Source organism: Oenanthe melanoleuca, chromosome 12 (assembly GCF_029582105.1).
Source record: "Oenanthe melanoleuca isolate GR-GAL-2019-014 chromosome 12, OMel1.0, whole genome shotgun sequence".
NCBI lineage: Eukaryota > Metazoa > Chordata > Aves > Passeriformes > Muscicapidae > Oenanthe > Oenanthe melanoleuca.
Genome location: NC_079346.1, coordinates 11,734,986 through 11,761,988, shown reverse-complemented (window position 1 = coordinate 11,761,988; position 27,003 = coordinate 11,734,986). Strand labels below are relative to the sequence as shown.

General features: G+C 34.8%; 1 protein-coding gene across 1 annotated transcript in view; it reads right to left on the bottom strand.

Moving 5' to 3' along the window:
• DNAH12 (dynein axonemal heavy chain 12) overlaps nt 1-27,003 on the bottom strand; it is a 56,685-nt gene that overhangs the window by 5,834 nt on the left and 23,848 nt on the right. The window contains exons 33-67 of the mRNA XM_056501989.1: nt 26,850-26,990; nt 25,853-25,936; nt 25,581-25,769; nt 24,827-24,946; nt 23,873-24,061; nt 23,086-23,237; nt 22,420-22,558; nt 22,166-22,332; nt 20,845-21,100; nt 20,354-20,653; nt 19,485-19,663; nt 17,760-17,952; nt 17,510-17,671; nt 16,005-16,199; nt 15,115-15,248; nt 14,715-14,877; nt 14,184-14,264; nt 12,948-13,124; nt 12,446-12,577; nt 11,955-12,044; nt 10,831-10,971; nt 10,456-10,697; nt 9,969-10,116; nt 8,955-9,100; nt 8,323-8,537; nt 7,237-7,429; nt 6,273-6,465; nt 5,663-5,835; nt 5,036-5,176; nt 3,752-3,910; nt 3,483-3,627; nt 2,497-2,647; nt 1,996-2,249; nt 1,305-1,445; nt 428-565 (exon numbers count right to left, since the gene is read on the bottom strand). Coding sequence (XP_056357964.1) covers nt 428-565; nt 1,305-1,445; nt 1,996-2,249; nt 2,497-2,647; nt 3,483-3,627; nt 3,752-3,910; nt 5,036-5,176; nt 5,663-5,835; nt 6,273-6,465; nt 7,237-7,429; nt 8,323-8,537; nt 8,955-9,100; nt 9,969-10,116; nt 10,456-10,697; nt 10,831-10,971; nt 11,955-12,044; nt 12,446-12,577; nt 12,948-13,124; nt 14,184-14,264; nt 14,715-14,877; nt 15,115-15,248; nt 16,005-16,199; nt 17,510-17,671; nt 17,760-17,952; nt 19,485-19,663; nt 20,354-20,653; nt 20,845-21,100; nt 22,166-22,332; nt 22,420-22,558; nt 23,086-23,237; nt 23,873-24,061; nt 24,827-24,946; nt 25,581-25,769; nt 25,853-25,936; nt 26,850-26,990 — 5,823 coding nt within the window. The remainder of the gene's footprint in view (nt 1-427; nt 566-1,304; nt 1,446-1,995; nt 2,250-2,496; nt 2,648-3,482; nt 3,628-3,751; nt 3,911-5,035; nt 5,177-5,662; nt 5,836-6,272; nt 6,466-7,236; nt 7,430-8,322; nt 8,538-8,954; nt 9,101-9,968; nt 10,117-10,455; nt 10,698-10,830; nt 10,972-11,954; nt 12,045-12,445; nt 12,578-12,947; nt 13,125-14,183; nt 14,265-14,714; nt 14,878-15,114; nt 15,249-16,004; nt 16,200-17,509; nt 17,672-17,759; nt 17,953-19,484; nt 19,664-20,353; nt 20,654-20,844; nt 21,101-22,165; nt 22,333-22,419; nt 22,559-23,085; nt 23,238-23,872; nt 24,062-24,826; nt 24,947-25,580; nt 25,770-25,852; nt 25,937-26,849; nt 26,991-27,003) is intronic.

Below are 27,003 nucleotides of genomic sequence, written 5' to 3'. Positions count from 1 at the left end.
GTTTTAACTCTCCTGACTTTTTTACAGAGTGCCTATAAAGGGTTCTAGATCAAGGACTGTTCACCATCTCATCTTGGGGAAGGAGAATAGTCTGAGGTTCTGTTAACTACCAATAAACATGTAAAAAAAAAATTCCCCCTACTAGCTATTCCAATAGGTAACTATCATTGATATGTGCTACTTAAAGAAGAGTAAGGTCTTGTAATAATACATTCAACTTTTATAATACACATATATTCATTACATTCCACATGTCTGTAAAAATCGAAACTTTTTATGTCATCTGCAATTTTGAAAATATTTATATGATTGACACTCCTTGCCTTTACAGCTGAAGTCCTGATTATCTATGAACATTTGAGGTAATTTCAGTGTATTGCTCCTTGCTTTGCAAGATCAGAGTTTAGGAGGTAATCAGTGATTTTACCTGCAGCTGTCTGATACTGATTCGCAAGTCAGACTCATTAAATCCATAGGGTATATTCCAACCGAGGGGCCCAAACTTCCTTCTCTCCTGAACAAGAGCATGGAAGAAACAAACTCCAAAGAGTAGTTTCTCCCATATCTTTGAGAAAAACAAAAGCAAAATGTATTATTAACTAACCTATAACCTCATATTAGTGTGCAGCTTGTGTAGTGAGCACCCTTGGGTTACCTCTCCCCACCCAGGTATAAATCCAGGCCACCACTAAATACCTTGTGGTTTTTGGGAACAAGTACACACAGTGCCCCATATGCAAGCACATTTAGCCAGGTCCTCAAGTACCATGATATTCTTTAATGTACAGGGCAACTGACTTCATAAGAATTCCAATAGCACCAGGTATTTATTTTTAAGGTTCATTAGACAAACAAAAAATACAAATGTATTTTTAAAGCAAGGCCTTAGGTGCAGTCACACCTATGTATATTGATAACTCATATCTCTGATCCCACTGTTTTTCACTTCCTTCACAGGTAATGATTAGCTAAGTTGTTCACCAGATATCAATAAGATATATGGGCACTGTAGTATTTGGTCCCTGGTAGCAAGAAAAGATCTTCTTAGTGCTTATCATCTCAATAATGACAGACATGCCCTTCTAATCAATGTTCAGAGTCCATGTACATTGTTTACTATGTGTTTGTAGCAGGTAAGGGATTTAATAAAGCCTAAGAAACCATTTAAAATAATGCTACATTAAATTACCTGGCAGAGGTAATTCTCAACTAATGATATTTATCACTGCAAAATTTAAATTCACAGTAAAAAGACAGTAAAAATTTTAGCTCGTAATTATTCACTCAAGAGATAGGCACATTACCAGCTCCTTTCCAGGGCATCCAGCAAAGAATTCAGGATCAGAAATAGGATCAGAAAGAAATGACTGAAGTAGGTTTAAACGGAGACCAGTCGGAGGTTCATTTGTCATCTTCACTCCATTCTGCAGAATGGTTACTGGAAACTAGAAATTAAAAATAGTAAAACTGCATTCAGAAAGGGTGGAATAGATCCTATATTAACAATATACTATTATTCTGGTTTTTTTAACATAAACAACTATCTGCAAGAAATTATATTTTAAAGGGCAACAGCTTATTAAAATTTCTCCAAGACATCAAGAAAGTAAGACTCTGCTGTAAATAACAAATCTGTATTTTAAAATGTTGTCTTGGTATTCAAGACTTCGTAAGTCAAATGCAAGACTAAATTTTTGAATTTATGTGACAGCAAAAAAACCTTCTTAATTATACATGTTGACAGATTTGTAGTTCCATTGCGTAATACACAAAATATTGCAAATCACAGTATCAAAATATTACAAAGGAAGCTTGATATTATAATTTTTATAATTATTTTTAAAATGTCCTTTCTTTGTTAAATTATTTCTTCAAAGCCTCATTGCATTTCAGAGAAGCTTTGTATTATCAGCTCATTCAGGTATACAAAAATTCCCTAAAAATGCCATCAACTTTCCCTTTCCCGAAACAGAGATTATGGGGCCACGTATATACCTTTGGTGAAGGGTAACTTGTAAGCCAAAGTCTGAATTCTGGATGACATTTTTCACTGTCAAGCTCCTCACATATTTTCTCCAGCATTGGCATCCAGGAGACAGCTAAATGACAATTTTGTAAACAAACCCATGTTCCTTCTTCCATTCCTGTTTGAATCATTTTTGTAGCTATTGGTCCTTGTCCTTGTCCTAATGAGATGGACTGAAACTTATCTCCTACCATGTCTCTGTCATTTGCCAATTTCAGGAGGCCTTGAACAGAAAGCATAAGATTTTAGCACTCATACATTAAAAGGAAGTTATGTCAAAAAAAAAAATTGAAAAACTTCTATTATTATTTTGTTTACATGTACATACAACTTCCCATTTTGAAAGGGCACAGAATTCCACCAGTCTGACATAATGCACTCAAATCCACTTGCAGAAAGTGCAAAATAATCCTCTCTGTGTATTGAAAAGGAATTTGAGGTCCTTATTTTCTCTTTCTGTGTTTACTTACTAGACATGGGATCTGCTCCTGGAGACAGCACAAATATTAAAGGGACTGTAGCAGTTGAATCTAAGTAACTTTTTGCTAGATCAAAAGGAGGTGGCTCTACAAATTTCTTTCCCAGTTTCTCAGTAACAAATGTTGTTATAGCTGGACCAATCTGGTAAAAAAAAAAAGTAAATAAAAACTATTAACATAGACATAATTGCACATCTGACACTGTCTTCACGCCAAATTCCCAAGCCTGCAGAAACTTCTCTGATTTGCAGAGATTTGAGACCAGTCTTGCAGACCAATCCAGAAAAAAAGGTTTCACCTCTTGTTGACACCTTCCCCTTAAATCTTCCTTACAAGCAGAACAATAATGTTTTTAGAAAATAAAGAATAACATACCTTATATAAATAATATTAAATAACGTTAAGACTTTGATTCAGGCTTTTCCTGATGTGGAGGATAAGCACATTCACCCTTAGGAAATATTAAGGTAATAATTTTTAATTAATTCAAGGGAGCAAATGCAATGTGCCTTAAATTCTAACACTGATAGTTCCTAAAGAATATGCAATACAATTTGTTAAGTGCAGCAAAGGCAGAATTTGTTAAAAGTTCATCTTTGTCATTTGAATCAACACAATTTATTTCTTTTTGCCTTAACAGTCATTTGCATGAAAGCACATGGTATTAGATAACCTGTGTATTTTTTCAGGCTAATATGTCCTGTCCTTAAGTATATTGGGTGCACCAGGAATAAATATTCCATGAAAAAATAGAGAACTAGAACAATGAGAATCCTCAAAAAGATTCATTAAATCACATCAGAAAGAAAGATTTCAGATGATGCTTGTGGTGTTTATATTGGTCACTTGAAAAATAAAATAGTATTTTCTTTCTTAATAAATAAGATGAAGAACAGATTAATTAATGGAACAGGAAGGGCAAACTATGCTACAAGGTATGGCACAGTCTATAAACATGCCATAACAGATAATTTTACCTTGTCTGGTCTTAAGCACCGAAGAACTATCATCTTCTGTAATTCAGTTAATGTATCGTTCCACTCTTCTGGTAATGGAAAGTTGTGAGGCTCTTTGCTATCATACATTTTTTGCCATTCACCTATATTTTCAGAGACATGACTCCTAGAGAAAAAAAACCACAAGTACTATGAATACCTGGAGTCATTTTTAAATGTTTATCAAAGGCAAACACAAATGTATTGGTCAAAACCAATTAAGGCCAATTCACATCAGTATTTTACCATACCTCAGTCTATTCATAGCTGGGATTTCACTTGCACGACATAATTCATCCCAGCTCTTATCTGATAGCCAAGATGGATCTGGATTCTTGTGCTCATTCTTGAGACCCACACCTCCAGTCAGCAAGAACATAAACTCTTGTTGTTCTATTTCATTATCAGCCCTTAATGAAAAAAAAAGCAGTAATTGAGATAAAATTTTAATAATACAAATAGTAGTTTTAAATTCATTAGACTTCACTGCCCATTAAGAATTCTTCTACTGCAGTAAGAGCTGAGATCAGATCTCAATATTATATATTATTTAAAAACTGCATGATAAAAATTATTAAGACTAAAGGGTTTAAAGAGGTAAATCTTAGAATCAATTAATCATTTAGGTTGGAAAAGACCTTTGAGGTCAAGTCCAACCATTAACCCAACAGTACCAAGCTATCACTAACCTATGTCCCACATGTGTGTCACATCTACATGGCTTTTAAAAACCTCCAGGGATGGTGATTCCACCCCTGCCCTGAGCAGCCTGTACCAGGCTTGACAAAGTTTTTAGTGAAGAACTCATTCCTAATACCTACATATATATATATATATATATATATATATATATTAAGTGCAATTATTCCTGATTTTTAAAGGTTTTGCAGAAAATAATATGTTCTACAATTACAGTACCCTTACAAATTGGCCCAGGAAGAACATCATGTACAGATGAGTACACACTGCAATTAATTAAGTATGCATATTATGGTTGTGCAATTTTGAACGTATCATTCCTTTCATGATGTATTCACACAAAATTAGGAAGAGAAAACTAAAAAGTTTGTGGAAAGGAGAAGACTGCATCTGAGATCTCATGATGCTACACAAAAGGGTAACAGACAGGGAAGAAAAAAAATGAAAAAGACAAAAACGTAGAAGCTGTTGGCATTACACATTGCCGCTTAAGTTTTCATTCTAAAATGTTTTCTTAAATAAAAGGAATTGTTTTTGACATAAGGATGCTATGTAACACTACCCAGATCCTTTAAAGATAGATTTATCATTGACAGAACCATTGACAAATGGGCACACTTTTTTTTTTCATAATGTGTCCTGTAGTAGTGATACATGCACTCACAGACTCTTCCATTTGTTAATATTACACATCTAAGAAAGCAGGAAGTATTCATGACCTTACTCCAAAGGCATTATTATCAATGTGCACAAGAATATTCCATCTCATCAGTACTTGCTTCCATGATAAAATCATTAGTTTCTGTTAGTAAGAGACTTCACAAAAATGAGCTTACATGAGCAGATTACAACACAGCAAAAACGAGAAGAGCAGCTTGTCTGTTTCAAACAGCGAACGACAGACTTGGCAGTACAGATTGTAGGTGAAGTGATCATTTAGATACTGAAGTCGCTTCTTCAAAATTTTGGATTTATTGCTATATAAAAAAAAAAGAAGTCATAAACTAAGACTTTAAATTGAATAACATAGATAATCCGTTAAGAAATCTCATCTATTTAGGGTTGTGGACGATTTATATTAGATCCACAGGCTCCACAAAGGACTTAGGTGCCAGTTCCCCCAAAATTTCAACCATACTCCCTGACTTTTTAAAAGACTGTAGCACTTTTATAAGTCCCAAGCAAAATAATAAGCTGAAATCAATTTACCACAGTTCAATGGTGGCACTCAGTCTTCAAAACAGAGCCTATTTAAGAACCTGACTTCACACTAAGCCCCACCTTTAAAAATACTTAAATGTAGCACATGCCAACAGTTCACAATTTAACAATAACTAAAAAGAACACTTAATTAATTAATTAATCCTATTTTCCTTCAAAAGCCTGCTTTTAAGAGGCCAAATTGTTTCCAATTCATAAGAAGAGAATGAAACCCTTATTTTCTGCAGCCAGGCCCAGTTTACCTGTCATGAATGGAGCTGATGTAGAGATTGACAAACCAGCTGAGGGAGTACTGGTACATGGGGTCGATGTTGGCCAGGTCAGCGATGCTGAAGAACAGCACGGCTGAGTGCTGTGCCACGGGCCGGTACGCCTCGCGCGACTCCGCGATCTTCAGCTCCGTCTTCTCTGCGATCTACACGTCCACGGCAGGGGAGAAACAACAGCTTCTCAGAGTCTAATACTCTTCACATTCTACACAAATACTACTACTCACTAACACTTCCAGAATGGTTCCATACAGCAACAGAGCAACAGCACACAGAGTAACGCAACTTCTCTGCTCCAGCAGGCACTACCCCAGTAGGTAAAACAAGCACTTGGCCCTACTCAAGTACTGCCTGATCTATTTACCTGCACTACAGATACACATACTTGAAAACATTTTAAAGACTGAATAAACTACCAGTGAAGATTCTAGAACAGATCCAACTTTATTTATCTTCCCATTTCACAAGCATAGAATTTGCTCCTTGTGCTATGCATCCAAATCAGAGACCTCCTGCTGGCTGCAAATTTTTACATTTAATTTCTCAGTACTATTGAGGGAAGCACACATATGACGCTGCATACCTGCTGTTTTCTTGTGATCTCATTAGCCATGACTTTGGCAGAATCCAAGACCTGGATGGCAGTCTCGTCTTCCAAAATATCACCTTCAGATGACTCTAAAGTTTCTAAAATTTTCTTCTCAATTTCTTGTAGATTCTTTTTATTGGCTGCGGACTGAACAATGAGAGCATTTCTTTCCTCTTCTAAATCTGGCCTAATGAAGAAAAATACAAAAACTCAAAAATGAGTCAATGCTCATCTCGCACTGGCTGCAAAGGATGTCCATGAAAATTCCTCCCTCTTCCTACAGGAAGTTATTTGATCTCTTTGCATGACTTCTACTAAGTATTTGGAAATGATGGTCTAATCTCTAACATCTTAGTATTTTGCAAATGGCAGTGCATCCTACTTTTCCTTTATTGTACCCCTGCTGCCCGAAAAAAAACCACCACCATGTGATTTGCAGAGCCAGTTTATTGCTGAAAACATTTCTGTTAGCAAATACTTTACCCCAATTGCAGACACAAGTCTGTCCAGCCCAGACACCACTTCTCTGTGCCTCTGTGAGAGCTCAGATACATTCCATAATCAGCTTCAGAGGTATTTCGCATTTAATTAATATAATATTAAAATGAAATCCTCTTACTTCTGCACCTTTGTCTGGCAGTTCAGTCACATTGAAAAAATAACAGTAATGATTTAAACTTCAAATAATATTTACACAGCTTTCTAACATTCATGGAATATTACAGGAGAAAATTGCCATGAAAAAACAATGAATTCACATCTGCTATATTAACTTGTGGGCACTTACCCCTAACACTTTACTAATAAACTTTTTAAATAATAAATTTTTAGCTTAAAGCTGTTACTGAGCAACATTTACACCATGCAACATCCATTTTTCTAGGCAATAAATTAATTTATCATTTCCCCAGAATTATGCCATAAAAACCTTTAATGGCTGTTTACCATAGAGACTTACCTTTCTTCTGCTACAACAATACCTAGCAGCTGGTCTTCAAGTCCTTCTGGTGTTATCATAAAATTGAGTAGTAAAACTTTTGTAGCAAGTTCAGGCATATAGTGTGGATTTCTTAGTTTTGTGGTAATAAAAAACTTGAAATCACTGGAATACTCAATAATGTTCTCACCAAGCCTGATACAGTCAATACCTCCTAAAGTTAAAAAGAGAAACATGAAGAAAACTTATCTACTCTAATTATTAATATCAAAAATACTTGTGTCATTAAATAACAGCAAACTTCTCATCAATGACAAATTTCCTGAGAAGGAAAAATGAGTAAATAAATCTGATAGTCTGAAAAATTCTCACAGACTTCAATGGGGCCACTTATCACTCTTAGCAGCTGAAATCAAATCAATTCAATCACTACTATACTTCCAATTTCCATATACAAAAACTAGAGATGGCAACAGAGAGGTGTGGAATTATTCCCAAATATTCTCTTCTTACACACTACTCTTTCCTTGAATTACTTGTCTGAAAGAGGAAACCACAAAGAAAAAAAAAGTGTTAGAGCTTTACTTTCCTTTTGTTTTTCATTCTGGACATGAAAACCAGTAAAGACAAACTAGATAAGAAGAAAGGTAAAACATATCTTTTTTTATGTGCACTTTTCTATCATCTAACAGGAGGAAAAGTTGAAAACCAAATTCATAGCTACTTGCTAAGTACAGTGTAAACTATGCCTTAAGCAAAATGCCTTGATAGCTTACCTTGATTTCTGCAAAATTTAGCAAATGTTATTATTAGACTAAAACAAATGAAAAAGCAAAACAATTTCACTGACAATGCTTCCTTTACTGAACTTCTTTAGTCTCCTATAGTGGTCTGGTGAAGGTTTGCATATAAAACTATTATCATGATAGGCAGGAATGACATTTATTAAAAAGTAGAAGTTCAGGCTGCTGTGCAATTACCCCTCTCTTACCAGAGGCAGAATCAAGGCAAGAAGAGAGCAATATGAAAAACATCAGGTGGTGCCAGAGACTAGAAACTGAACATTCATGTTCCCTGTTTCAGGGACCTAAATTAATTCTGCTGTACCTTGTTTAAATGTCTGTTTAAGCAGCAAAGGTTCAAGAGATGGGTCTAGCTCTTCTCCAACATTTTCTAGCAGTAGGGGAGTCCCAAACTGAATGCAGTTCTCCACAGTTCTCATATAATCTGTGTCACTGATCTTGATAACATTCAGACGGTTGTCCTTCTCAAAATTCTTGATCCATTTATTTGCTTGACCTTGAGGATCAATCATTAATGGCCTAGAAAATACAGGACAGTTTTCTCAGTGTTTGCAGGTATTTTTCAAAATTTTAAACTATTTACATGTTTCTGTATCAGACTATCAAGAAAAAGTGACAGAATTAAACTACATTATTTTAAGGTATCCGTGAATAATGGATGCATAGGTGTTTTATGATAATTTGAAAAGTAATAGCAGAAATAGCTTTAAAAGTTGCAAAAGATGTTTAATATTTTTCATAAAACAACCAGCATGCAGAATTCTTGTGAAATATTGTTCTACCTCCCCACTGCAATATAAAGATTCCACTCCTTTTTTATATTGCATATTATTATTATTATATTGCTCTACAGAAGCTACATTGTTTCCAGATATACTCTTTTTTTAAAAGTGGGAACTTGTTTGGATTTGAAAATTAAACCTTTTTGTCACCTACCAACGTCTTGAATTGTCAACAATGACCCCATTGTCTATAGAAAATACATCAGTTGGCAAACCAGCAATATTCCAGGCTCTTATTTTTATTGGGTCACCAAGATTCTTGCTCAAAGAGAAATTCTCAGAACAAGGGATTTCTTTCTCCTGAAAGGGGGGAAAAAACCAACAAAATAAATATTTTTCTTTATTCTGTGTTTCTTTAGATCTTTATTAAATGCCACTTCAATCCAAAAATGACAATGTGCATTTTAAGAGACTGAAATAGGTAATGTATAAGTATATGTATATAAGTAAAGTAAAACTCCTGGGGAAAATAAAACTATAATTTCAATAATTAACTACACTTCCCCACTAAATATTTACTCTCTCTTCATATTTTGTAAGATTTGTCCAGTTTTTGGTACATCCATAATGTGGGAGGTTTGTTACATAAAGTTATGACTTAAGAAACTAATACACAGTTGGAAATACCTATCTTCCTAATCTTCCATTAACTCAGTGTAGCAATCCAGTGCTGATTTGCTACTGTTTAATGCATTTTAAAGTTATTCCAAATCACTTAATTTATGAATTATGGCATTCATATAAGTATGTTGGAAGTGTCCCTTTGCAAACCACAAAAACAACCATCCAATTAACATACAAATATTTGTTAGTGTAAGTTATAGAATGTTTTACATTACACATAACTGCATTTTAATTTTCTTTCATTTAAAGGCAAAATACAGAAAACAATGAGATTTTACTTCAGTAACAATCAAGCCTTACAAAATGAATTATGGTCTCTAGTTTCTGATTATGCTATCGTGGAGTAAAGTGTAAGTGTGGAGTAAATTCACTGATTTAATTAAATTCAATTCTACAAAATATTTGATCTGCAGAACTGATCCCATTGGTTTACCCACGAGGTTTACTAGACTAATATAAAATAAATTACAAAGGATTTTTGAAGCCTTTTACAGCAGTCTCAAAAAACCAAAACATTTATTTAACTCTAAGATAACCCTCTAACCTCGCACAGTTTACTCCAATCTTTGGTACATTCTTGTCGAAATCCAGCAGTAAAAGCTCCCAGATATGCTATTACACCTGCTGATATCAGAGTATCTCCTGTCAGATTATCATATTCCTCTTGAAGATCACATGCAGCTTGATTCCATCTATGACAAGCAGAAAAAAGTCATGCTGAAACCTCCACATTAATGATATTGATGTTAAAAATCAACTTGTTTTTGTTCATCTTAGGTAAGAATAGGTGAAAAATATGAAAATCTCATTCATGTATTCTATTCTCATTTTGAAGAGATTTCCTCTACAATTCTCCCAGTGTTGCTGCCCATATTTTTACATTACAAACAATTAGGAATATTTCAAGGTGTAAGACATTCTCTAATGTGACAGTCCTCAGAATGAAATACAGCATGAAAGCTTAGAGAATGGAATTTCAAGTTCTATTTCTACAGTGGTTGTTTTATCTGACATTTGAACTTTAACCTGACCTTGTTTTCTCTCCACCAAGGCCTCCAATCAACTTCTCTGCTCGTTCCAGTTTTTTTGCACACAGATCAACCTGGAATTCTAAACGAGCCTTTTCTTCCGTCTTTTCAGCAAAGGTTTTCTCCAAAGCAGCCAAGCGGCCTTCAACTGCTGCAAGTTCTCCTCTCTTCTGATTCAACAGTTCCATTGTGACTGCCAAGGACTCCTCTGCCACTTTTAAACGTTCTTTTTTGGGTTCAATCTCCTATTCAATTACAACCAATACACAAATGCTTTTAGTATGTTTTTGTACTTTATTATTAATTACAAAGCCTAGGGTGAATACACAGAGCAAAGGAAGATGCCATAGCACCAAGGAGCAAGGATTAAAACCACACCTTTGATACCCTGTGAAATACTTCCATTCCCTTAATCCATTTGCACAAACCCTCCGCTGCCGAGGAAGCTTTAGCCACCACTTGTGGATCAAACTCTGGATTAGTCAGGTACTCAGTCCTAATCTTCTGCATGACAGCTTCCTGGATAACAAAAGCATTAGAGCCCATCAGATCTCATGGCTGACACTTCAAAATTGAACAAATTCATTGCCACTTCTCTACACAATGAAATAAGAAAGAACTATTCCGTATTAATTGTTGTAGAAATCACTGCTCATGTGATTGTTTTGATCTTCCTATCATATTTCATACTCTTTTTCTGTTTTCATTCTAATTCTATCCTTATGCTTTCTAATCATGCATTTGCTGAATCTTCCACGTGGCAGCTCCCTAAGTGCTAAGAGCATTACAGACACATAGAAGCCTTAATTTATACAGCCCTTTGTGTAAAACACACCAATTCCATTATTTGTTATCTTTCTCTCAATACACAACTTTGGGGGTCACTATAAAAATGCAGTTCTCCTAATGTAATACAAAATGTAGTTGCTTGTGCCTATTTTGGGGATCAGTTTATAAAGGGCAAAGCATATTCTATAAAGGACAAAGCACATTCAATTTACAATTAATTCGGCAAAGGGCAAGAATCACACTCTTGGATACCAAGACCTTTGGGAGAAATTATCATATTTGAAAGGTTATACAGCTAGTACATTTCTGCATTTATTGTATATCTGCCAGTATCATCAACAAAATATTACCCATTTTGTCATCAGTCATACTTTCATTTAATCACAAAAGTACAATTAGAAAAAGATGTCAAGAAAGGCAGTAATGGGCAGCCAATTATAAAAAGTTTATTATGCTGAATAGTTCATCCAGTAAAACTAGCAAAACAAAAAGGCATAGGAAGGCTGGACATGGATCAAATGTCAATTGATTCCACCAAAAAACCCTAATCAACTCCCAAAACAGAATATGTGAAATGAGGCTAAAAGGACACAGGCTCAGAAGAAACTGATTGATTTGGAAAAATTATGTCTCCAACAGAGTATGTTCTCATTTCATTTTTTTTTCCCTGCAAGGAAGTGTCAACACAGTAAAAATTACTGAAAAAGCCTTACTGGAATGGGTTTCTCGGAACAGGCTTTCAAATCCTTTAAGAAATTAATGTTGCCAAGCATTTTTTGGCTTGCAGTCCAGTAATCCAAAATCTACAAAACATAGTAGGAAATATATTTTAGGCCTTAAAAAATAAACATACAAAAAATTACAAACCTCATTTTAATTAAAACTCATGGATATTTCATATAGTATATCCCTGTCATGCCAATAAACCATAAAGTCTGTCAAACCAAACATTTCCTTCCAATCATACTTTAAGCCAAAAAGTAAACAGTGTCTCAGGGAACTTATGTATTATCTATTCTCAAGAAATGCACAAAGCAAATTAAATCTGGTGCATTACAAAATTTGGAAAATAAAGAATTCTGAAAGTTTTCAGTAAAATCGTGGGTAATGAAGTTTGGGTTATATTGTTTCTTGCATAAGTGTTGAGAAGAACATGAATTACATTTTTAATTACTATTTTTATTACTATTGTCTGCCATTTTACCTTGCCTCCAGATCCTGAAGGATCTGGAATTCTTTCAGGTTTTGTTTCTCTTATGACACAGACAGCAGCCATGACAAGTTTGACACCAGATGGAGGATTTTTCATTGTTTTGACAACTGCTATATCAGAAGGCTAAAACAAAAAATACATTAAGTATTATGCCTGTAACAGCACTCAATAAATGAACTGACAGAAAAAAGAGGAATTATAACACCATTACTAATAAACATTAAGTGGTAATAGAGGACTTTAAGAAGGGATGATACAATGGTACCATCACAAGTAACAATATCTATTAATATTCCCTGTGAAGAGGAAATAAAAATTAAATTAATACTAATAAATTGTAAACTAATGATTAAATAAAATCATGTTTTAAATATTCCAGGTCAGATTTGATACACTGCTGTGTCATCTAAGAGATCTCATATTCTTCTAAATTCCTACTTCTTTTTAGAGAGTTAAATAACACTTTCAAATGCTGAAATTCAGATTAGCTTGCCTTCAAAGTGTCAAGAGCACCAATTGCAGCCTCCATGACAGGTAATGCCTCTGCCAGGTCACTCTCACATTCATTTTTCAGTGCCTGAGCCTCATTAGCTTTTTCTGTAGCTATTTCTTCATCCACTTTTACAATTTTTCTTTTTTCTTCTACTTCAGCAGATTCTACTTCTATAATCTAAAGAAAAGCCATGAGTGGGCTTTATTTATATTGTGCCATGAGTGATCAAATAAACTGAAATCACCTACTAGAACTTTTAGAATACTGTCAAATACAAAGAGAACATTGAAGTTTCTTAATATGTTAACATAATTTCAATTTATGTTAAGGGAATAATTTCTTAGCATATTGCAACACCATCATGGAGTAGATGAACTGCATGACATCAGATTACTCTCAATAACAGCTATTCAAAATATGTTTGAAGTTCAGGAGACAAGAAGCTCCTCATGTTTGTGCATCACGCTGTAACTAAAATGGATGAGTTTAACAGGCAGTTTTAGCTTCATAGTCTATAACATTGACTATGAAATTTATTTTCTTTTCAGAGATAAGCCTTTATCCAACTCCCTTTGCAGTTCTAGGGGAGTGACATTCAGTTTTCTTAGAGATAGAAGAGATATCACTGTATCTGTAAAAACAGCTAGGAATCAGAAACAAGTGCATAACATGTTAATTAAATAGTGCTTTTTTGGTGATGCAACAGTCACATACTAAATAAGTATGTGTGTCTTTTCATATACTGGAATTTTCAAAACACCCAAGATTTTTGATCCTAAATCACTAAATTCCCACGAAATTAACTGCGTTTAGGATCCTTTGATAAATCAAGCATATAAACACTCTGCAGGCAAAGACAGACTGTGCAAAACTGTTCTTGTGTGTTTTGTCATATCTAGTCATATGAAAAAACTATTTGAGGTTTTCACAATGTTTGTGAATCAACTTGGGAAATCTGATTTAATCACTATTAGCATGAAAGCTCCTCTAACATCCTTCAGCATGGAGCTTAGGCAACGACTATATACCCAGAGACTGTATTTTATATAAAGAAATTTTCTTTCTGTTCTAAGGATATAAACATAAATAACCCATTTCAGAATACTGGAAACCTTTTTAAACAAGAAATGAGCTCAAAAACCTCAATAAAACTCTTACTTTCTGAAAGCCCAACATCAATGAAATAAGACACATGCTTACATTAAAAGCCACAAAGCTGTATTTGTATAACTCTACCTGCATCATGCTTGCATTTTCCACTTTAGCCTCTTCCAGTTTGGGCTGCAGCTCAATTAATTCTACTTTCATCCTACCAACCTATGCATATACAAGAGAATCAGGTGGGATCCAGAAGGGTCAGGCACAATTTCCAACAATTTCTTTAAGACCTAGATCTTACCTAGTGACTAATTTATTGATAGAAGAATGTAGCATTCAGTTTCAAATCAAAACATTTCGAAGACTTATTTTATCTCCTACATCAATGTCTAATTTTAAGAACTATGTTCACTTACAGTCACCTGTTAACCACCAAAGAAATGACAGCTCTGTTTGTATACTACTCAACAATATATGCTCAGAGATGTGTGGCTCTAGCACAAGTTCTGTGATTGTAGAAAATAAAAAGCAAAAAAACATTTGTTAGTTTTACAGTTGAAGACTGAGCTAAATAAAATTTGAAGTACCACTTTTGACTGACCTCTCCAGAAAAAGACCTGCATTTGACAAATATTTTCTATTTTCAGTTCCGTATTTGTTGTAACTCACCTGTGACTCAGCAAAAGCTAGTTTATCTAGCCCATTCACATATTTCTTCTTGGCTTTCATTACACTGTCTCTTTTCTCAGTAAGAAGTCTCTGAAATGCAGCAATAAGCTCAAGATAAGAAGTAGGAGTAACATAATTATACCGTCCCAGACTTCGTAAATACCTATTTAAAAAGTAAAAAAAGAAAGAGTAACTTTAAATTTTGATTTATTTTTAGATTTTTTTTTTTTTTTAGTTTATTGTTAACAAAGTTATGTAACTGATAAGCATTAACAATTTCAAGGAGTTCACATAATTATTATGAAGGCAAATAGCTGTGTAAATTTTAATATATAAATGAGTAGCATTGAAACTCAGTCACTTATTACCTTATGATTGTTTGCAAAAGCCATAGACTGACCTTTCAGAGAGTTGCAAAACTGAAGTATGAAAGTATTTACAGATGGGCACAACTCCTTGACGCTCAGTGTCTGAGAGCTGAAGTGTTTCTAAGAACTTACTAGCCACACGTTCAAGGGCATCTTCAGGCCATGGCTGAGGGAGAAGTGAAGAGGAAAGAATTTGTAAAATTCAACTCTTGTCAATTTTCAAATGTAAAAATCAGTTTTTACCATTGAAACCACCCAACTGTGTCTCAAGAACAATGAACTGATAAAAGGGTTGGTTAGCTCAGGCAGCAAGGTCACCACCCATGCAATCTTTTCTGGCAACTCCTGGTTGATCTTCTAGCTCAAAGATATACATCCAAAAAGTTCTGTATCTGTTCATACTTTCGTAGAAAAATTAACTGACATCAGCACTGGGCCAAGCCATAGAGTTAACTGTGCTTTATTGAGAGCAATACTGCTTACATCAATACTGTTTCTCCAAGTTTTATTCTGCTATAAAAGATCTACTGATGAACAATAGGATTTGTATTTGCTAGTCATTCCCACAATAGATGACCTGCTTAACAGGAAGCCACAATTAAGGTAATTTTACAGTCACAATGAAATTATTTCTCTAGTCCTTTAGAACATACACATTATGTAATAAAATTACAAATTGCCAAGACTATCTGTACTTCAGAAATGTGTAGCAACAAAATTCAACTTTATTTAGATGTAGAAATGTTGAGATCACACACCAAAGAGCTCCCAAAATATTATAGAAAAGGCTTATGTAGTTTTAAAATTTTGAAAAACACGGAGTAGTTCTACAATGAAGACAAAAGAAAAATCTAATGGCACTTAAGAGTGTTAGAGAACTGAAACAGATTTTTGAGGAAATAATATACATATTTTCCCATACCTGGAACCAATCAATAGTACAGCAGTTGATGAGTGATGGAAACTGTCTCAGACGATTGCGGAAAGCATCTCCGATTGGGCTGAATGCCACCACAATATGGAGATTCTCTTTGCACAAGTTCACAAAAAGTGCATACAAGGCCAAGGGACTGAGTTCTTCACCTTTATCACCAGCCTGAACTACTGCACGAACACCCTTAGGAATAACATATACAATAAAAAATGTTATATAAATTCTCATTAAGTACATCTGAAATCCTATAGCAATCCTATTAATGGTAGCATCACCAGGAAATTAATTTCTTAGTGGAAATGAAACAGGAAAAATAAAGTAGAAAACCAGAGCAAGTAGTAAATACTGTCTGAGAACAGGACTGCACTACTTATCTGTGACCCTGACAAATCATTCCAGAAATTATCATCTGCTGCTCTGAGCAACTGAGAGTAGATCATGACAATAGAGTAAAAGAAGAATTCTTTGGAGGAAGCAGATTTAAGTGAGTAAAAACCAACTTTGCTCCAGCTGGCACATTGTGGATAGCAACCAAGATCCAGCATACACCCACTGAATATGTTCACATGAACTGCAGAATTGGAAAAGAGCATATTATTTTAAGATTGTCACTATATACCTGGTAAGAATGAAATAGAAAGATCATAAGAATTATAAATAACTTCTTTGAAAAATACATGAATCCAGGTATCAACATGCTCCATAACTTCAGTGCAAGAAAAACCAGTAGTAACATCTATAAAGTGATACAGATATTTTAATAAAGAACATCTGTGTGTGTACTAATAACCACTTTGAAAGTCAACTAGAAGCATATCTAGTTAATTCAGTAAAAACATCACAGAGATAGGAAGAAAGCACAGCGTACAGTTCCAAATATTGCTTGCTAACATTAAGTTTCCAACTTGATGCATACAAAGATTGATGACCCTCCCTCCCAAATTGGGACTGCTATTGTGAAAATCCAAGTCTGATTTTAGTTAATTTTGTTTTTAATTTGCCTGAGTACATTGCATCTTTACTTCTAAGCCTAAATTCATGCAGCACCTTTGCCCACCCTGTCTCTGAATAGAAGTGTCAGTACGATGAAATTCTGTCTAGCAATGCCCTAGTGCCCCAGAGAGTAGGAGTCTATTGACAAAGGCAAACCACATGTTCCAATAAAAATGTCACATCTTTGCATTTCACTGATCAAAGAAAACATTATGATTCACAATCTTGTCCTACACAATACACTACAAAAATAACTATGGCCACAGATTATTGGTGAAAAATACAAGATCTCTACATCCTCAACTTAATGCATTTGTGAACAGAGTGCTAAGTCAAAATTAAAGCCTGTAGTTGGCATGAACTACTCCATAAGTTCACTAAGCTGATTTATCTAAGATCTCAAAAAGAAGACACAGAATTAAGTGCAAATGTCCAAAAGCCACATTTCACACTGAATTTAGCAAAAGGGAGGTGAAATTAAAGGAAGTTTCTAAAGATACCTCTATGATTTCTTGTTTTTCATCTGCTGCAAAAATATTGGGAACCTCCCCCGTGTTGAGGACACTGTCAATATCTTCTAAAAAGCTTTCTTCTTTAATTTGTGTGTCTGTGATTAGAAATACAGTTTTCAAGCCTTTAACACCTGCACTCCTCAGAAGTCTCTGAAAAAGCAAGACAGTTAAAACTGTATATTCCAAAACATCCTTCCTCGAAATTAAGTCAAAATGTAGGCAGGTTATTAATACTCACTTTCAGGTCTTCTCTCCACTCATTTGTACCATAGGTCTTAGAAATCTCTGGTTGAAAGACACACATTCTTGCCATGAAGGCTGCCAGGCGAGTCAGAGACTGGCGCCCACTTCCTCCCATTCCGACCAGCAGAGCATTCCCCCCTGACTGCTTCAGGATGCGGCTTAACCGAGACAGATGTTCCAGCATGTACCTGCATAGGGAACGTGCTTGTTACCAGAGAGCAGGAATACATGTGCATCTGTGCACCTATAAACCTGTGAGACAAATCGAGGAGTAGCAGCTCCGAAACAAATTCCTGAATGCAGGGTGGAGTGGGGTAGAGAGGAAGAAAGAGAGGGGCATGAACTACAAAATAAGGTAAAACTTACAATTCTTCTATTATGCAAATATCAGTATTTAGCTAAATTACTACAAATTGCTAGAAAGAGCATGCAGAGGTAAGAACAGGAGCACTATAATGATAAATATGTGAAAGGAAAAGAAATACATTAATTCTCTACTTGAAAATAACAGCAGTAGTACCAATTTTAACTTTCTTGAAAAACAGCAATTTAAGTATCTTTTCAAAGCAATCACTGGGGGACATGGCTTATATCAACAAACATCCCCCTTTCCTTTACCACTAACAGTGTTTTATAACTTATATGTGGAATTGACATTGGAACATCCTTAGGATGAAGTATCTGCACATTACTGAGAGGCCTTGTCAAAACTCAGGCATGATTTATCTCAGAAATGAAGCAAGGCTTATAGGAGATCATCTGCTTAAGCACAGGGCATGGGGTAATTAAAGCAAGCAGAGCAGCTATTATAAGTAGTCTCAAAAAAAACTTTCAAACATTTCAGGAAAGATAAATTTTTGTTTATTTTTACTAGTTAGAAAAATGAAAGAAACAAATTCAGATGTTATCCATGAGATCAAACTCTAAGGTGCAATCAAATGTGCTCTCCTGGCTGCTGTTCAGTGAGGTCACTGGAATATTGCTTCTACACCCAGGAAATGGCCTCTGATCAGAGGCTGCCAGCTCTTCAAACTGAGAGCCTAGCTATACATATAGGCACTCAGAAATCCAGCTCAGCAAACTGACCTAGACTAAAATAAGCTGCTGTTAGAACTGTTTAAAGTAACCCTAATCACCTTCACAAAGTATCTACGTGTCAAGTCACCCTGGCAAATATGAAGAGGTGGTAATCTCTAGCAAAGGGAGGGGGAAGCAGTTTGACCTCCTAATCTCTCTCAGTTGTAGCTCTGCATGATCACAAGTTAAGGTAACAATAAGGGCCTGCAGAATCTAAAATTTTACAGGATTAGCTGCAGCACCAGCTGGGTGCATGGCTGTGCTACATAACAACAGAGCAGACAGACAGCTATGATTGTGAACATCTCCCTCTCAGGATGCTTGGGATGTCCTTGGGAAAGAAAGACCAGTGACACCCAGTGACAGAGGCCTAGGAGAAGTACAGCACCTACACTACTCAGTGCACAATGTTTCCATAACAACTAAGGAAAGTATTCAAAGCCCCTAAGGAGAAAAGCTTCTCATTATCTACTTTTAGAAAGAAAAAAGAGAAGCATAAGAGAAAAAAAAAGGTGTAACACCACTAACCCTTTTAAGGATACATAAAATGGAGGAGATATATAAAAAAACACAGTCCATAAAATTGAATATACTGAATTATCAACTACCGCTTAAAGCTCTTTATAAAACAGATCATAAACACCTGAAAACAACAAGGTTCATTCTTGTTTTCTGAGTTTGGTTATATTCATCCAGACACTGCTCCACAACATAACTGAACTCCTCAATGCTTGGAACCTCAACATAAAGTCTTTCATCTCCCTCAAGTTCTGGAACCATGTAGTCACCAAAACACAAACTTCTCATGTTTTCTTCTGTTACCTATGGCAAATATTCAACAAATTATGAAGTAAAGTTTAATATTTAATGAATATATTCTTCACTGGAATTTTAGAAAAAAAAAGGAGAATTCAGACAAATACCCCAGACACAATATTTTGACACACAGACAATAACCCCCTCAAAATTATGCTTCCTGCATTGAACTGTACACTTATTCTTAATTTGTTCTTGGAAAACAATTGGCTCAAATAGTCCCTAACAGTCTCATAACCATGACCTTCAGATTACACCGAAATCATACATATGTATATTATGAAATTAACAACTAAGACCACAAAGTTATTTCTTCTATACATGAGAGAAATTACAAATGCCATAAAAAAACAAACAAGAAAAAAATGAAGACAAGGCATAAAATATGAAACAATTGTACAGAATTTTGGATACTAAATTTTAATAACAATGACAGGATGCAGATGTATAAATTTCTTTTAAGGAAAAGTAGTAAGTTTACTCACATTTTAAATGTAATATTTTTTGAAAAGAATGCTTACGTACAACAGTTAAACCCTCCCGATTTTAAGTTCCACTTTTTTTCCTCACGAAGACATTTTGCTAAATTCAACTCAAACTTTCACGTGCATTTGAATCAAAATTTTACCTATATGAACTTTTGTGTCCTAAATTTTCAATAAAACTATTTTGCAACAGGCTGAACATGATACTCACTGGTGATTTTCCTTCCTTCAGGTGTGCAAAAACTTTATCGAATGTTTCTTTGAAATGGTCTTTCACAATATCTTTCACTAGATCGAACAACCAGGCTCTGTCATCATCTTCCACCAGGCGGTCGTAGAAGACACGAAACACCTCGTGTACAAACAGCCGAATCATCACATGCTTGTTTTCAACTGCACTTTTCTTAATGAGCAAACAGCCATGGATAACCCGGGAAAAGTCACGCAGGTTGAAGGTATAATGAGATTTGGCTGGTGTGGGCAAAAGATTTTTGATGGCTTTCTTATACACCTTCAGATAAAAACAACAGAGAACAACAAAATAAAGAAAAGTAACACTGACTGTATTATTATCATAATTCCTAAATGCCTTATAAAAATGTTATTTCTCAAAAAAATCCCTTCCACACTACATTTTTGTAGAGCCAAAGGAACTTCATTGAATATATTGAAGGAACTTCCAGTAAGGTATTTGCCTCTTACCTCTAAAGTGGCAGTGACAATTTGATTTCCAGTTGTGTAGAAGTCAAGAGAAAACGCATTAATCCTTAGGTAAAGAGCTACTACAGTAGAGAAGATGCGGATCATTGTTTCATCACTGAAAGAGTTGATGGTGCAAACATTGAAGTGTCGCAGGAACCGAGGGGTGACAGGATTCCTTCCACCCCCTGGAGGCCCCATGGCAGCCACTAACTGGATGTCAACAAGGCTGATTTTAGAGGTGTCCTTAAAATCATACCTTCAAAATGAAATGCCATGTGACACTTAAATACAGATACAACACATTTGTTACACTTTAGATGTATTTATGACAGACCACTCTCTGCACTCAAAACAAAAGTATTTAAAAATATATAAAAACATAGTAGGCATCATGTAATATAATATATTTCTATACATTTTATCTTTTTAAAAACAAACAACCCCTCCTCCCTAAAAAAACAAAACAAAAAAAAACAATTAGTCCTTTAATTGTGTACCAGTTAATCTCAACACGTCATTTTCTGGCCTGATGGAAAGATTATTTGTTTAAATTGCATTCTGTAAAACCTGACATGAAATTTTGAGTATTAAAACCCATAACCTGTCAAGATATATTATCTCTACTCAAGAACAACAGATGTTTGAGCAGTGCCTGGAATCACAAGAGTAGCTGTACTTGAGGACTGCCTGGAATCATAGAATGATCCAGACTCAGGGAATCACCTGTTCCAATTTTCCAATATAAGCAAAACCAAAAACCTCAAAAGCAGGGAAGACTTTCAACTTATTTCATGTCTACTATCAGATCTGATTTCCCTCTGAATTTTAAAAAAACATTCTAAGATCTTGTTAAAAAAAATTAGTGAGTAATAGAAACACAGATAATAGGGGTAACCAACATAAGTAACAAAATCAGAAGTTTTATATAACTGCACATATATAGATATAGATATGTACAGAAAACTGCCAACTCACTCCAGGGAGGAAGAGAAAGCAAAAAGAACAAGAAACTGCACTAGAAAACAAATTAAATAATAAAGTTGTAAACTAATAATTTTATTTAACGTATACTAACTCTGTTGAAGTTCAGCAATAGAACATTCTAAAATACTCAAAATGAATTTGTGAATTTCCTGAGAAGTCCTTAGAGAATAATATACAAGTACTTAAACTTTAAATAATGTATTTTTATATAAACTAAATCTACCTTAACATTTACAAACCACTTCAAAAGAGTTTTGAAAATAAAATTCAAGGGAATAAATAAGTCTAACAGCAAACACAGCAACAAAAAAATTTCACTTGTATTTCAAATAATTACCAAAATCCATGGTCACAGAACTGTCTTAGAAGTTCTATAGGAGGCTGTGCTCCATACTTCTCCAAAGCTGGCATATTCATATCATCTACAAAAACAATGCACTTTTTTCCCATTGGAGGGCCAAAAACTCCTTTGCGCCTCTTGTCCAGCCTAGCCATAATTATGTTCTGCAATGCAAACAGGATCATTCAGAACACAGACTACATATTCATGTCCACAATCTCCCTGAGACAAAAATTACCTGTTCTACTAACCTGAGTCTGATTGGCACTGGTTCGAGCTGAAAAATTAATGAAGAAGGGGAAGTAGCGCTCCTTTTCCAAATTGTTCATTAACTTGTCCTTGACATACACAGATTTCCCAGTTCCTGTTGGTCCCACTAGAAGCAGTGGCCTTCACAAAGACAACAATAAAATGGAAGGAGAAAGAAACATTTTTCATTCCATCATTCTACTGGTGTTGGAGTATATGAACACACAGAGGAGTTAAATTTCTCCTGATAGGCCTTTCATTAATTCAAACTCCATAAAGCTCTCAGCCTTGGAACCTGAGGCTATTTTAATTTCATTCTCTTTTATGCTCACACCATGGCTAATATAACTGATTTTGATTATATTAATCAAAGAAAAAAAAATCCTAAAATATGTATTTAATTGCCAAGGTAGAAAGAGGGTGCAACAATTTCTGGGCTGTCCTAAGAGCATCATCAGACTATACTAAAGTAAGACTATAATAAGGTTTCACAAAAAAAACTAAAACCAGACTTTTAAGCTAATTTTTTTGTTTGTAGCAAATGTCTGTTTTAAAATGCCACATAAACTGAGGGTTTGATAAAAAACAATGAACTCAAAGGAAAGAATAAGAGATATTTCCACCTATGATCAAATTTCACTTCAGAAATTTGTAGTGAAGCAACTTACTTTCCATGGGTAATGAACAGGTCTAGCAAATAGGTGTAGCGAACTGTATCCATAGTTGGGACTATAATATCTTGAATCTTCACATTTTCATCACTGTAACTGATTTGTTCAATAAATTCATTCCAGTGATTCCAACCTACTTTCCCTTTGAGCTAGGAAGAAAGACAGATGTAGACAGATTGGTGTTATACATGTGAAGGGTTTTCTCTACTACTTCACTTTTGAAAAATTAAAGGATTTTAATAAATGAATGAATATTTGATTTTTGAAAAGTTCACACATTAAGTTTGCTTTGACTCATTAATTAAGAATTAAAGCACATATGAAAATTTAGAATCCTTTGTTTTCTTAAAAACTTTGTTCAGTGAAAACAAACAAAAAACTACACATGCAGAAAACCACAACAAAAAATGAGAAGAAAGAAGTCTAATAGGCACTATATACAAAAATTGTGACACAAACTACCTATAGGCTTAATATTCTCTTTTCTTTCTGAACAGTTCTCTATAAAAGCAGATTTGAATCTGTCAACTGAGCTTGACTTACAGAAGAAATAAACAGTGGCTATATTACAAATAACTGAAATGTACATCTTAGTATCTTATTAAATAATTGGTCAGTACACTGGTATTTGGAAACGAAATGAAAAATGTATTCTGGGATTTAATCCAACCAACAATCTAAAACATTCAACGGGCTTCGTAAAGTTAAAATACTCACCTGGCAGAATTTTCCTTCTATTATGGACTTCAAGAATCTATTTAGTGGATGCAGAAGCCAATCCTACCTCATACACGTAGTCATAGACCAAGCCTTTCTCTTCTAAGGGACACTCCCATTTCCCCAAATTTTCTGGTAATGGATTTGTTTCAGATGTCCCAGACAAAGTTTCCCTCAAGAAATTATCAAAGATTGTCCTGCTGTCACCATCACAAGTTCCACCAATGGACCAGATTGTGGCAAAAGCAAAACATCCCTGCAAAGGCAAAGAAAATTAGTAACTGTCTTATATATTGCCACATTACATGAACGTTGTACAGTATGATTAACAAACATAATTCTAAAAAATATTATTAAGCAAAGAGATGCTAGCAATTGCCCTTGAATACCTCTGGCCTAAAAAGATTTAAAAATCTGACTGTAGACAGAGCACACAACCTTACTCAAGGATAGAAGGAGAGAGAGAGAGAAAACATAAAATAAAGGCCATTACATACAGCAGTATGTTACGTGACAAAGCCTGAGAAAAGTTCTAATGACAAACCAGGATCTAATTTAATTTTAAATAACTACTTTCACTTTCTATTTTCTTCAGTTTTTCATAAGAATAATCGTATAAAGTCAGACAGAGGATCCAACTGATATAACTGTCAGAAAACCCTCTTACATAAAAATTTTGCTCAAACAAACAGCCAATCTGTGTTGTGTGAATATTTATTTCCTTTAAGAGAAAGAAGACCCTTTGCTTTAGCTAGCTTCTTGGTTACTTAAAAAACACATTTAATAAAAACACTATCCCATTTAATTGTAAAGAATAAAATTTTTAATCATATTTGTCACTTGTAAGAATTTCACCTCATCTAGGTACCTCCAGAGTATGGGGAGAGAGAGCAAGGAGGTAGTAAAATTGTTTCGCTTGTCTCTTATTCATAAATAAAAGTTACTTGGATTAGTAAAATTGTTTAGAAAACCAACATATAGAGGAACAAATATACATTTCACTCCATGTTAAAAAACCAACCATAATCCAGGAACGGATGCTTTTGTTGGTGGGATCTTCTTGCACAGCTGGACAGATCAACATTTCAAAAATCCGTGTGAGAGCTACCACAACATTGATCTCACTTGTAGGTACTAGTTCCTAAGAAATTCAAAAGGTTGGATGTCATACTTTGGGTGCTCTGTTAATTTATCTTTTGGAGACAAAATACTAAAACAATTAGATCACTAGCTAATCCTGAACACATCTTAGGAGGCAAGGCTTACACTGACTTTTACATGAAAGATCATTTGGTCTCCTCAGTCATTGAAATGCCAAGACCTTTAGCTTGTTAACCATGTTTATGGCTACCAAGTGAACACTACAATTAAACATCCTAAACCAAAACAAAACCCACAGAAGTAACTACAGCAAAACACGAGCAAAATTCTAAGCAATAACACATTGAGCTTGCAAGGAACTACACTTTTCCCCTAAAATTTAAAAAAGTATTTCCATATACAACATGGCACCTTTAAAGAAAAGTACAAAATTCTCTTGGGAAGAATTTTTAATCAGTATTTAAATACTTACTTTACTTTTGAAAATAAGAAAATGAAAACTATAATCAAATTTCAAGCCTTAGCTGACATTCTCATTTTAACTCTCCACACTGGTCTAGGAGCAGCATATTCATTCTAAACTGTGCTTGTCATGAGAGAACAGTCACCTCCGGCCAAGGGTAACAGATTGGAAGCGGCCACTAACTACTGCAGGAAAAAATGGCAAAAAATACCTTGCACTGTTTCTGACGGACTCTTAATGCAGGTGGTACCAACCAATCAAAAAGTCCCTGCAGAAGATTTTGATGTTCCTCTGAGTTCAGAGGCTCAGGCAGTTTACTCAGCCAAGAGGTAACAATTGGCCTCCAGCCCAGCTGAGAAGGTTCCAAATAAATCATGCCACAACGACTGACCGTAGCAGGCTAAGGAGAAATGGTAAATTCATTTTATTGTGCATTTTATAGACCGAATATTGGTTTATATTTTCATTAAATACAAAACTTACTGATGCCTGTGAAAGATCCATTGTTTCAAAAATAAGAGTCATCTCAGGAGACATCTGGATGACTTCCCCGCTCATCAAACAAAGCTTGAAAGATGAAAAAATAATATGCAAGATTAGAAAAAAATATTAGTATTACATTACACTTCCTAAAACATAGGAGTTCTATATGAAAATAGGCAAAATCAAGTAAAATCAAAGGTAAGGTCAATTAGATAAAATGTTTAACCACTTGTAGCAATAGATTCTCATCAAGCTTTAGCTGGATTCTCCACTTAAACTATAGTACTCTAAAGTAATCTACCAGTAAGTTCATTACTTCAATCAATCTTGCATATGAGAGGATAAAGAAAAGACAGCAAGAAGAAAAGACAAAAGATACCTGCAGCTATTGCTGCTAATACTGAAGCATTCCAGCTGGAGACACTACCCTTTCATACTACAGTAAGAGTTCAGTTTGAGTATTTTGAGACATTATCATCCAGAACTTAAAAGTTCAAATATTGTCTCTAATTTTTATACTTGCTTTGAGATAACTAGGGCCCATTTACAACAGTGGTGTTATAATTTTGACTTCAGAAGCCATTGTTTTCAAAATGCAACCCTTTGTGTTTCGGGATTGTCTTGAAATATATGTCTTTGCTCAGTCTTAGAAATAATGAAGTTTATAATATATAATTAATTGTAATTTCTGACATTTAAAAGTCAGTTATTTATGTTTGAAAACTACATTATGGCATTAAGGAAATACTGTATAATTGATGTCTTTCAGCAATGAGTTGATATTGTGATTATGACTCCAATACAAACAAACAAAACAAAAAACAAACCAATCAAAAACAACTAAAAAAAAAAAAAAAAGCTCACAATTTGTCACCAACTCCATCTTGCACTTGCTCTTTTCAAAAGTCAGGCACTGCAGTTTGTATTTGTGGTTTTATATGTAGAATATTTTCAAAAGGTCACAATTTTATTCAGGCATTTTTTCCCTGACTGGTACCTTTTTGTTGTCATCCAGAACGGTGTTCATGCTCTCTATCCACAGAGTATCGATGGGGCCGTCGAAGATGACCCACTTGCGCTCGGGGGTCTCGGACAACGCGAATTCCCTGAAGGTCGTAGCGACAACCCCGTCTGTCCACTGACCAGGGAGG